Source organism: Archocentrus centrarchus, chromosome 16 (genome assembly GCF_007364275.1).
Source record: "Archocentrus centrarchus isolate MPI-CPG fArcCen1 chromosome 16, fArcCen1, whole genome shotgun sequence".
Taxonomy (NCBI): domain Eukaryota; kingdom Metazoa; phylum Chordata; class Actinopteri; order Cichliformes; family Cichlidae; genus Archocentrus; species Archocentrus centrarchus.
The window spans coordinates 25436108-25448646 of record NC_044361.1 but is presented as its reverse complement, the minus strand read 5'-3'; the positions used below and the strand labels follow the sequence as shown (position 1 = coordinate 25448646).

The 12539-nt window shown below is 40.4% G+C and overlaps 1 protein-coding gene across 3 annotated transcripts; it reads right to left on the bottom strand.

Annotated features, from left to right (window-relative positions):
* Positions 1-349: 349 nt before the first annotated feature.
* Positions 350-10175, bottom strand: cnot3a (CCR4-NOT transcription complex, subunit 3a). 3 transcript variants are annotated; one of them, XM_030749993.1, is made up of 18 exons: positions 9936-10175; positions 9115-9185; positions 8914-8981; positions 8743-8817; positions 8560-8649; positions 8312-8440; positions 8031-8126; positions 7643-7862; positions 6788-6921; positions 6508-6564; positions 5275-6211; positions 5075-5180; positions 4840-4981; positions 4079-4187; positions 3113-3311; positions 1496-1628; positions 1260-1385; positions 350-1168 (listed from the first exon to the last, which is right to left on the bottom strand). In XM_030749993.1, the coding sequence occupies exons 2-18, from the start codon at positions 9137-9139 to the stop codon at positions 1070-1072; spliced, it is 2745 nt and encodes a 914-aa protein (XP_030605853.1). In that variant the 5' UTR covers positions 9140-9185; positions 9936-10175; the 3' UTR covers positions 350-1069. The 3 variants fall into 3 exon arrangements, with proteins under 3 accessions (XP_030605853.1, XP_030605852.1, XP_030605854.1); XM_030749992.1 differs by lacking the exon at positions 9936-10175 and adding an exon at positions 9791-9929; XM_030749994.1 differs by lacking the exons at positions 6508-6564; positions 9936-10175 and adding an exon at positions 9791-9929.
* Positions 10176-12539: the final 2364 nt, after the last annotated feature.

Genomic DNA, 12539 nt, shown 5'->3' with positions numbered 1-12539 from the left:
CAAGTGGTAAATTTAACACAGTTGAGTTTAGGATGAAGTAAAAACAGAATGAAACCTTAACTAAAGGTGGGCAGTTGGTGGGAATCAAACCCAGATCTATCATCTAATGCGGTGTACTTTTGTAATTAAGAGCTGACCTGGTATCGGTACATTCACTCTGTTCAGCATGGCCTTTTTGCATTGAGGAAGAATTAAACATCAAGTAGATTAATGTCTCAAACCCTATTTTTAAGATTTGTTTACAAGTTTATTAATTTGTCACAAACATGAAGGCGCAATAATAATGCATTTTCTTTGACAGGTTAACTTAAAAACATTTTATTTGTAAAGAGAGGGAGTCAGAGACCAGTTTCAATTGCATAGCAATTTAATCCATGTCCAATAAGGACTCTTTCCCTGTCACAGGGAGAGGCCCTGTGGTCACTCTCAATCAGCGTTTTAAATCGACCAAGACAATATCAATAAAACTATTGATAACTGCTCACTATCTTCAATAGTGACCATATTTAACAGGCATCGTAGGGTCTTAAAAGAAGCCATTCCTACACACCATGACTAAATGTCCACTGTACGTCCCAATTCTAAACCACCAAATTACAGTAAATACGAGATGGGCAGTTTAATCAAATCCAAGGTTTGTTTTGTGTCAAGTCAAAAGTCTTCCAGGCTCATGTTGGGTAGGTGGTACAGAGAATCATGTTGAAAAGGGAAAAAAATGAAAAAACTAAACATGAGAAACATGCATGGGGTAGGCTTTCCTAATGCCACATACTGAGTGTGCACACAGACAGGCACAAACGCAGATCTCCAACGAGAACCCTCCCAGCTTGTGCAGCGCGATGCATTTGATCAGACCCACAGGGCAGTGTTTTTTTTTTTCGTCAAAAGCAAAGCACTACATGAGGAGCAAGGGCTTCACATTGAGATGCAGCCTATACAGACACCAGTCTCCATCTCAGGAGAGGGTTTCTACTACACATCACAATCTCTATCCACAGTTTGGAGTTCAGTCTCGGAATGTCAACAGCAGCACATTTTGTCTTTCTGTCCTTTTGAGTCCCTCCGTCCGTCACTGCAGGTCTCGGTCTTCGAGGTACCTGTACTCGAAGGTGAACCCCTCCTTCTTCCTCTGGCCCCATTTTTCATAGTCAAAGTAAATGTAAGTGCCCTGAGGGAACAGCAGAGTGGAAAGAACCATTAATAAATCAAAACCACAATGACCACAAATCAGTGGTTTATGTGTAGAAATGAAGCTGTACCTGTTCAAACTCATCAGTGATGGTCTTAGGCTCCTCGTGCCTCTGGAACCACATCATGTACTTGGTGTGAAACCTCCAGGATTGTTTCTTCAGAGCCTTGGCAGATAGATACTGAGCCTTGGTTCCCTGAAAGAGAAGTCAATAACACCATTAAACACACAAGCTTTAATAAATGACGGAGAAAAGACGTTTAGCGGACCTGACATGGAGCGGGTGAGTCAACAAGGCATGTTTACCTCCAGGTAGTAGAAGATGAAGAAGAGAGTTTCTGTGGACAGTCTCTGGTAGAACTCTATGGAGTCAGAGTGATGAGGTGGGACTTGATGATGGAAGGGCAAGGTGGGACATGGATTCCTCATCAGGTATTGCCTTTAAGACAGAAACAGAAAATTAGAAATCTTTAAGAAATACCACCACTCAAAGCACCCTTCAGCTGTGCGTGTTTCTACACCGACAAAAAAAAAAAAAAAAACAGCATTTCCATCACAACCAGCTGTCACTGTCACCATCTCGGTGTTCATGGCAAGCAGGTGGTGTCTGGCTGACAGATAGCACACTCATTGGCTAACAACTTGTGACTGACAATCAGTTAGCCAATGAAAGATTACCCTGGATAATCCTCTTTTGACTCTAAAAATGATCAAATTGTAAAAAATGAACTTCATATAGTATTCATTATGACCTGAATGCTACACCCCCCCATATGACCTAAAGTCTTTTTGCAAACACAGGTATCGCCCCCTGGTGGCTATGAGAAAGAAGGCAGGCTTGAGGTATTGGCCACATTGTTTTAAAACTCGAAGCCTACGTCCACATCGTTTATACCATAATGTTTTCTTTGTATCTCTCAGTTCTGGAAGTTTGTTTCTGCCACTAAAAGAAAAACGAGTTCAGGTTATAATCTCAAAATTTTGTGTTGAGCATCTCAAAATGTTGCCTTCTTCAGAAGTTTGAGTTAGTATGTCAAAATTTTGATACACCCAACTCTAAATTTTAGGATTATAAGCTGAAGTTTTGACTTATAAAAGTGGCAGAAAAAATGCTTTTCTCAGTAATGGAAACAAGCTTCCCATATAAGGTTTATGCCACAGGTTTACCAAAATGGTAATGGTTACTCCACCAGTATACACAAGCTCTTTAATCAAAAATATTTCTAATGCTAAAATATAATTATTGTTTTAATCCTTGAATTTTTAAATTTAGTTTTTCAAAAAGAAAACAAAAAAACTACATAATTTTTTTGATGAAGATGCCAAATTACAGTTATCTGCTTTCATTCCTGAACAGAAAAATGAGTTTCAGTGGTTGAATGTTATACCTGATTAATTTCTGTCTTCTCAGAAATCCAGTGCGCCAGCTCAAATTTAGGTATAAAAACACAAATTTGGTTTATTTGCCTAATAAATAACAATATTATGTCTAGTTTTTAACACATGTTTGACAAATTTCTCAAATATTTGTGTTTTCTTCTTTTTATGACAGGCACTCTAATAAATTTAAGCACTTTATAAATCATTGCAAATGGGTCACATATGTATAATCTAATTTATGTTAAACAACTGGGTGTTTTAATTATACAAACTGGTTACATTTTTACATATACACTTATTTATAGTCCTTCTGGACACTAACAGGGACCGTAATTTGCAAAACAAACTTTTCTATTCAATAAAATTAGTGATTGAGAACAAACTCACTATTGCTGAGTGTCAGGAAAAAAAAAAATCATGTTTCAAACAGCATGACAATTTTCAAACTATCTCACATGGTGAATTTGTAAAATTACTGTGAAACAAACTCAGCACTATGTCGTCTTCTTTTTGTTGGCCCAAAGAAAAATGTGATGGCCTCACCTGATCCTCTCAGAGTCAGAGGGGTGGGGCATGTGTGTCCATGCCGACTCCTGCATCGCCTGCTGGTAGAGTTGGTCTTTGGGGAGAGGGGTTGGGCCCAGTGGACAGACCCCGAGCGATGGGGGGATGTTGACCTCTGTCACGGACGGCTGAGGTGCAGCGGGTGTGCCAGGTGCTGCAGACGAACCAGAGAAGATATCTGCAGGACGAAGGAAAAACAAAGGACAGCGCCAGTTACACAAGGTCCAACTCCTTTACTGCAAGATTTCTACTTCCGAATACGCAAAGTGGACCTATTACACTTTGTCATAAATGTACTGTTACTGTGGAGAAGACTCATATTAAACATGGCCCAAGTTTCACATAATGATGTTGGTATATATACAAGTTAACCTTGTCCAAAAAAAAGTCTGCACTACCAGCAGTGATCTGTCTCCAGAACAGCACCAACTGCCAAGCTAGATTTCCACCAGGAAACATGTTAGAGCCCAGGAAGGCGGTTTAATGCAGCACTATTCACCTGCACTACTGAATACTGTGTTTGTCATCTAAAGAAATTATTTGTGAATCTCTTTAGATGACAATATCCTCTCGCTTTATTTTGCATGGGAGGATAAAAACTTAAATGTTACCAGAATAATAGGAAATATCTTAAATACGTCGCACATAAAAACTTCCTGAGTTGGTAACAAGTAGCTGATATTTGTTGTTTTCATAATAAATGACAAATAATGAAGTAATAATTGAAAAATTGCATACATTCTTGCACTTCAGGGTTAACTTTTGTCATTACCATAAGCCGTGTGTAAGAATCTATTACAGGACTATGAGTAAAAAAAAAAAAAACATTAATTATTTGTTTAGATATTCTTGTCAGTCACCTCCCCCTCAGTGAAGCAGTGGTAAAAACAAAAAGCAGTTTAAAATTGTGAGCTACTTTGTCTTGACAGAGAAAACAGGACTGACCATTACGACCTCGGTCCGTTATATGCAGGTTGGAAATCTCGCCATCCAGGCCTGACCCCAGCGCTGCTCTCTCTGCCATCGCCTTAAGAGAGCTGAGAGGCTCAGGTGCCTGAGGAAGGAACAAGGTGCCGTTCATGTAAAAACACTATGGTTAATAAAGTAAAATTAAACTGTGAAGATGAAAGCCTACAGTTATTGGAGTTTAAAAGTGGAAGGACAATGAATGCATACACTAGAAGAATGCAATACTAGAGGAGCAAATAAGATATTAAATGAAGACCAGCTACTGCTGTATGTACAAGATGTTTTCCTGTCAGGTGCACTACTCAAAGACAGCAACACCTGCCTTAATGTATGCTTTAATTACCTGTAACAGATACTCTATAAACAAACAAAACTCAGGATCTGAGTGTTTTCTGACAGTAATAGACCGCTGGGTAAGTGTAGGCTTGTGTGTTTGTTATAAATGTGCGCAGTCAGGGAAATTTTAGTGATTCTTTTTAGAGCTGAGCATATTGACACTCCGCAACAAAAACTATCTATGGATTGCCGCACAGCCAAGAATGTGTTAATTCCAAAATAATTTGGCTAGCTGGTTACCTGCTGGTCTCAGCAGCCCTTATGAATCATTTAAGCCAAAGCAAATAGCCTAAAGTGAAGATAATCAGTTTAACATTCACTCTGCCCAAGTATGGAGCTCAACAGTGAGGTTCAAGAAGTAAAAATCCCCTCTCAAACATAACCTCATTGGTTTGGCTCACCTTTAGGCCCTCAGAGGCCTGTGAAAAAGAGTGGGGCCCATTGAGAAGACTCCCTCCACCAGGTGTGCTGTCTGAGAACGAGGGGGACGGAGAACTGGGAGGCAAGGTGATGGAGCTGATTAAACTGGGCCCATTGTCCATCCTGCACCGGGTAGAGTATAAACAATGGAGAGAAAGTTCAGAATCATCATGACATGAAGAAGAAACATATCAAGTTTCAGGAGAAATAACTTACGGCTGACTGGTTGAGGAACTGAGAGATGATGGTTGGCTGCTTTGTGACTGGCTTGGTGTGCTTAGAGCTGATTCGGTGGAACTCTCTGCCACTACAGCACTGTAACCTATAGCCAGGTGAAGGACATGTTGGAACAAGAAAATTTTTTCTATAAATCTCACAATAAACAGTAACTCAAGGATGGCAAAACTTCCACTTACTTGTGCTTCCATTTTGCTTCAGTCCACTTGGTGGTCTAGCAGGAGCAGAATTAACTCCTACTCCTCCAACCACACCAACGTTTCCTCCATTGCCTCCCATCATTCCAACTACTCCAGGCGTAGAGCTGACAGAACTTGGGGGAACCTGAGAGGTACCAGGGGCAATGCTTTGCCCAGGAACCAGACCCAAAATATTCCCACTCAGAGAGTTGTGGGCTGGACTGGAACCCAGCAAACCAAGCCCTGTTCCTGCCCCATTGGTGGTGACTCCACTGGAGCCAGAGGTGGGTATGGAAGTGCTGCTCTCCACTGAAATGCTTGACTGAGTGGTACTGCTCAAACCCAAGCCTCCAGATGCTGCTGCCTGAGCGTAAGGGGCAGGTGTTGAACCCGAAATGAGCCCTGCCATTGTGTTTAAAGGAGTGGGGTGACCACTCATCCCTAACCCTGGCATTTGGTTGGCACTGCTTGTCCCAGTCATGCCAACTTTGCTCAATCCCAGACCCAGCCCGAGTCCCAAACTGGAAGCAGAGGTGGGTCCAGACGTGGACTGAGACTGAGAATTGGGAGCTGATGAACTGGATGTGTTGGGTGTAGGGAGAGAGGGGGCAGTAGACGTTGGGAGAAGTGGGTTGCTGGGGGGGCTGGGGGTGTTGTTTGAAGGGGCTGAGGTTTTTGTCTGAGGTGGCTGCTGCTGTTGCTGCTGCGGCTGGTTTGGTGGCTGAGAATTTTGCTGCTGCTGTTGTTGTGCAGGTTGATGCTGATGTTGCTGCACTGCACTGCTAAAGCTTCCTATAAGACTGCTGCTCGTGGGCACTGCAGGAATCCCTCCCACAACACTCGCCATGGACACAAGGGAGGAGGATGAGGAGGACCCAGAGGTGGTGGAAGAAGAGAAAGAAGATAGCAAGGATGGGGTGCCATTCTTCACAGGTGACTGAAAATAAAACAGCAGAGGGAGGCATCTCAAGTAAAACTGTCCAGAGGATATCAACAGAAATTTAAAATGTATAAGGAGCAAAGTTTACTGTGATCTATGGAGGCCCATATATGCAGGAAATGGCAAAAACTAAATCAGAAGTCTCCAACCATGGTCCCACAGAGAAAACTTAGTCAATTTTAGTGCCTGAGGGGCCAAAACCCTTCAGCCACTGTGGCTCTCCAGGACCAAGGATGAAGAGCGCTGCACTAAACTGTTCATCTACTGACACAGCACAGATGAGAACCTCTCACCTGACTAACTTCACTGTCTGTCGATCGTCCCCTTTTCTTATCGTCCTCTGAGTTCTCCTATAGGAGGAGATACCTTGATATGACAATCCACTTTTGAAAAGTTGATTCAGCATACTAGCCAGTGGATTATATTACAATGGGGCTTGTAGGTGGGTTAACCAAGTGCAAACTTAAAGAGAGAGGAATATGTGCACAATTGTGTCAGAAAGTGTTTTTACTACCCAGCATCCCTTTAACACCCTGACCAAAATTTTTAATGATAAAAAAGACAAGAACTCACAGCAGTGCAAGTGGCTGGGGATGGAGGGATGGGTGAAGAAGAGGTGGTGGAAGTGGGAGTGCTACTAGAGTGGAGATACACATCATCTTCCACATTGCCCTGGCCTGACGGAGAAGTTGCAACTAATGCTGCAGCTACAAGAGAAGAGCAGTACAGAAAGACAAGCATCAGATATTGTCATGTCAAAGAAATTATTAGTGATGTTGCTAGCAACTAATTTACTAGTTGTTTAAACAAGAAAAGACTAGTCAACTAAACTAGCATTAAAGGGAGATAACACTGAAAACATTCAAAACTGTCTAATGGATGAGGCTAAACATCTGTTGTATATTTAGGAGCTATATAACAATGTTAATTACATTAATTGATATTCAAAACATGTTTTAAATGTCACTGAAATGTGCAGCACTTTGTGTTGTGCATAACACATACACACAAGGTTGGATTAGGCTGCCAAGTGTGTCTAACCCTAGCAGTGATACCAGCAGGTTGATGTCCACATGCCTGGGCTTATTGTGTTTACACATCGCTTTGGTCGAGTGGTCATATGTCAGGTTACTCTGACATGGCTAACATACAACCCCTCATTTTCTACATCCAAGAACTACAGAACCTTCTAACTTACTTTCCATATCACTTGTTCAAAACTTCCCACTGCAGAGAGAGGGGTACAGCAATCTGTCAGGGGTTGTAGCCCCGGTAAGTGCCGGGTGGGATCATAACATCTTTGAACAAACAGGTAACTGCTGGTTTACATTAATAAAGTGAGAATAATTTAACTGGCTAGAATTTCTTGTACCGACTAGCAAGAGCGGCAAAGCTTAACTGACTACTCATGCACTCGACTCTACTCACGGATGTCTTCCAGGTCTAAGTCATCATAGAGGAACTCGTTTTCCTCAAAGTCTGGGTCTTGGGAAGAATCGATGTAATATTCAACATCATCTTTGATCTTCTGGATTGCATCCACTGGCACAGAGTCATTGTCCAGCATTCGTAAAATGGTCTCCAACATTCGAATGTGGAATCGATGTCGCTCAATCAAACGCTTGAGCTCATCAATACGATCTTGCTTCTACAAGACACAAAGAAAACAAGCATGTGTTTTAGGTTATTGTGGATGGACGGTAACCAAAAGTTTAACAAGTTTTTGTGTATTGTGTATTTTAAAAAAAAAAGCAGTATTTTTTCCAGACGGTTTAGAAACAAACATCCTTTCAGTGAATGACACAGAACGACTCACCTCTTTATCACCCTTCTTCTTTCTTGTTTGAACTGAAAGAGATTCCACCTCACTTTCAAACTGATCCACCTGCATATTTAGAGTGTCTATTGTATTCTGCAGATGAGAAAAAAAAGAGTGTTATTTTTTTTTCAGATCCTAATAATTTTACCATGTTTTTGGATTTTTGCTTGTTTTGCTATGGCCCTAAAGTTTACTACTATCCCTTTTACACAAAGCAGAAATAGCTAAAAATCCAGGCACAGAAATGTAGAAGCACAGATATAAGTAAATGTATTTACTGTTAGCCACTGTCCCGTTTCCTCCTTTTCCCTCTGAGCTGGATCCACTTTCTGAGCAAGCCCCAAGCCTTCTTTAGAGTAGGCTTTTGTTTTTGTTTCACGTTCCACCACCTTGAACCGCTCCATTTGCTAAACAAAGGAAAGATCCATTAAGCCTTGTTTACTTTAAGTACTGATTGGGTCAGTGTCTTTAAGTTATACATTATACAAATACAACACTTTGTTTTTAAAAAATGTAAGACACATACCGTTTCTATAAGTTTGCGGTTCTCGACTAGCTGCCTTTTGTCCTTGATTTCGTTTGAGGCCACCCATGTTTTTATCTGATCTCTCAATCGCTGGAATCACACAGATAGGGAACATTTTAAACCACACAGGCCATTGTGATTTCTCACACAGACAATGTGTGTATCATTGTTAATCTGTTTTACCTGAAGTTTTTTAATCTCTTTCTTGAGGTCAGCCTCGTATTTTTCCTTCTGATTTGCATTGGCTGCATTGTGGAGCTAAAATGTAAACAAAGCAATGAGATATTGTATTCCTGACCATATCAGTTATTGAACTAAGCAGTTAATCAAATGCAGAATAGAGGAATCGCTTACCTTCTGCCAGATGTCTTCAAACTGTTCTACACCTTCAGCTACTTTTTTCAAACATCTATCGATTTCACCTGCAGAAATTTGACAATGTAATGCAAGACCAAAACACCTTCCAAACTTTTTCAAAACAATAAGAGGAAATAAGTCTCCTGCACACCACCAGACCCGACAGCGTGACTGACATTGTAAGACAGTTTCGTTTACCTTGAAGTTTTCTCTTGTCAGCCATGGCTCTGACTACGACAATGTCCACATTCCGTCTGTCACGAAGTTATCTGTGGGAAGAAATGAAAGCGTGTGTCAATGCAAACAAAAATCCCTCCAAAAAGAGGAATCAGTACATCGCCTTCCAGAGTGTGAACCTGACATTAACTCCATCTAACTATCCGGTTGACGTTAGCAGCTAAATAACACCGCAACTTCAGGATTTAAACACTTTCAATGCAAAAAAAGTGTTCTACGGCCGCTCCTCCATCCTAATATTATCATATATCACCTTGTTAATGTTTCCTACACAAGTGACATGGTTGTCAGCTAAAATTAGCCACCTAGCATGCTAACGTTAATAGTAGCCAATAGCCTAGCTCCTCCACATCGGTCGGTTCCTACCACGGTGCATGTTGACAGATTAACTTCACATTCATGCATTATTAATTTGGGGTCCAGCATAGCCTTTATATTGTGGTTTTGCGTTGTGAAAGGCACAATAATAACAGAATCCGTTCCAATCGCTAACATGCTAGCTAGTATGGCTAACTGTCTGGCTAGCTAATGCATAAAATGCTAGTTAGCAGCTTAGCTAACCAGCTAACCAGATTTAGGAAAAAGGGAAACTGGGTCAAGCCGACAATCTAGATTTATATTTGTGTACGACATTTACCTAGGGTATGGGATTTCGTTTGTCTTTTTTCAAATAGAGCCAAAACTAATTCCAGAAAGTCTTCTTTACTTCCAAATTGTGTTTTCTTTTCGACAAGCTCGCTCACTGTAATGTAGCTGAAGATGGACGGTAGCTAAAATCCCACCTCTTCGCTCGAAACCCGCCCTAAATCCAATCTTTGAGCTCTGATTGGACAAATCTCACGCCTGTCATTGCGAGACATCCGCTGGAATGAGGACGAGCCATTGGTTCCGTGCAGTGACAACCGATGATCGACGTAAAGCCGCCTCTGCGTCTGACGTTCGCAAAAATGCTAATATCTACATTCAATTTCTTCATTTTTACCAGCTCATATCTTCAATGTGTGCATATTCTATATCTAATTTCTTTACTTCAGGAATTGTATGGCGAATTAGCATTTTTGTATCTTTAGTTAGAATGTTGTCATTTAAACAGCGTGTTTATGTAAAAAACAAAACAAAACCAAAAAATAAACAACAACAACAACATAAAAGATGGGTTGAAATTCAAAAATACATATATTGTGACAAATGCCTTGTTGCTATCAGAGAAAAATAGCCGGACTGCTTCGAGCTGATAGGAAGGCAAGCATAACTCACTTTGTTACAACTAGAGTGAACAGATTCCAACAAACTAAATGCTGGAAAAACACATTGCTTGTGTAGAACATGTTAACGATGCTGGGACTTATGTGAATGCAACTTTACAATAAGAATAAAAGGAAGCTGAGGTTTGTTCTCATGTCTAATGCAGTAGTCTTTATATAGGTTGCTTGTTCACTGTTACTTCAGCTGCTGTTCTGTCTGGTAACAGTCTTTGGGTTTCAGAAGGATTACAGCCATAGTTTGGCATACTCTTTTTGAGCCATATCTGACTGTTTTAACAATTTTTAGCCAATTATAACAAATACTGTGTCACTTCACACCATATTTTCTGTTCTGTGAAACTGAAAAGTAAAAAAAAAAAAAAAAAACACATCTCTATTTTTCAGAATATACTGCCAGTTCATTTTCTTTATGGCAGTTTTCATCATATTCACCAAAATCTGAAAAGCTTGTGCCTTTTTGGTAACTTGTAACTTTCACTGAAGGGCATAGAATTAAACAGGCTAATCTTCCTTTGGCTATAATGAAAAGTATTCACAAGCATTGGGCAAAAGCCACACTTTAGAAAAGTGCACAAGTGCATATACTGCGGAGCCAGTCAAAATGTGGGAGATTGTGAATAATCAGGCCCCATCTTATTTTAAAGACTTCATATCACCCCAATAGAGCACTTCACACTCAGACTGTGGGCTTACTTGTGGTTCCTAGAATACTCAAGAGTTGAATGGGAGGCAGAACCAGCTCCCAAATTGGATTCGGGGGACAGACACCCTCTCTATTTTTAATATTAGGGTTAAAACTTTCTTTTTTGATCAAGCTTATAGTTAGTGCAGGATCAGGTGACCCTGAACCATCCCTTAGTTATGCTGCAATAGGACTAGGCTGCTGGGGGGGTTCCCATGATGCACTGAGTATTTCTTTTCATTCACCTCTTTTTACTCGGTTTATAACCCACTCTGCATTTAATCATTTGTTATTATTAATCTCTGGCTCTCTTCCATAGTGTGTCTTTTGTCCTGTTTCTCTTCCCTCAGCCCACTAAAGTGAATCTTACTAGGATGCTGATGTCTTTTGTTATTCACTTGTAGCCCTTTGTGACCGACCAATTGCATAACTGATTTTAAATGCCAGTAGAATTGTAATCACATACGATAGAGCAATAATTCTTTTTGCATATAAAACCTCTCCCTCTCCTCAGTCTGAACTGGTCACAGCAGATGACTGCTCCTCCCTGAGCCTGGTTCTGCTGGAGGTTTCTTCCTGTTAAAAGGGAGTTTTTCCTTCCCACTGTTTCCAAGTGCTTAATCATAGGGGGTTGTTTTGACTGATGAGTTTTCACTGTAATTACTGTAGGGTCTTTACCTTACAATATAAAGCGCCTTGAGGCGACTGTTTGTAGTGATTTGGCGCTATATAAATAACATTGAATTGAAATGAAATCACTGACTGGACCCTAAAACATGAATGTAGCTTTAGAAGGGGGTTCCTCAGTGGACTCGACTTCAGACATTAAAAAAGTTTCAGAAGGCGGTTCCTCACTGGGCTGGACCTTTATAAATAAATGAATAAAGAGTAGGCTATAGCCGTCCTTAGGACACTACTGTGAAAAAATGCATTCAAATGGTGACTGCTAATTTTGAAAAAAAAAAAAGCAAGGAAAACAGACCTGTAACATCATATTTTATATTATTTGGCTGCTTATCTCCATTTTCTTACAGTAAAAGTAAACTTCCATCCATCCACCCATTTTACAACAATGAACTGCGTTTAAACAGTCTAGAGGGGAAGACCTCTGTGCATTCTGCAAAGCATAAAACCCCCACAGCAAAATAATACCTCAAATCAATATCAATTCACCAATTACCAACCTACCTATTGCCATGTTTTCTTGGTCACTAATGTTTAGAATGGTCACACGTTATGGTAAATACACGTGCACAATAATAATGCCATAATCACTACTGCAGATACTGGCAGGAAAACGAGACACATAATAAACCTCACAAGAAATCTATTTTTGGGTTTAGTATAGGGATCAGGGATTATTTTGAAAATAAAAAAATAATCTGACTACAGGGTATGTAGGATAGGCAGGATCAGAATTTCCTGTAAACAACATAAAA

Coding starts and splice junctions, on each gene's coding strand:
- cnot3a (XM_030749993.1), bottom strand. CDS start 9,139: ATGGCTGACAAGAGAAAACTTCAAG. Junction 7,863..8,030: donor AGAAGAAGGGTGATAAAGAG/GTGAGTCGTTCT, acceptor TGTGTCTTGTAG/AAGCAAGATCGTATTGATGA. Junction 4,188..4,839: donor AGGCCTCTGAGGGCCTAAAG/GTGAGCCAAACC, acceptor TTCCTTCCTCAG/GCACCTGAGCCTCTCAGCTC.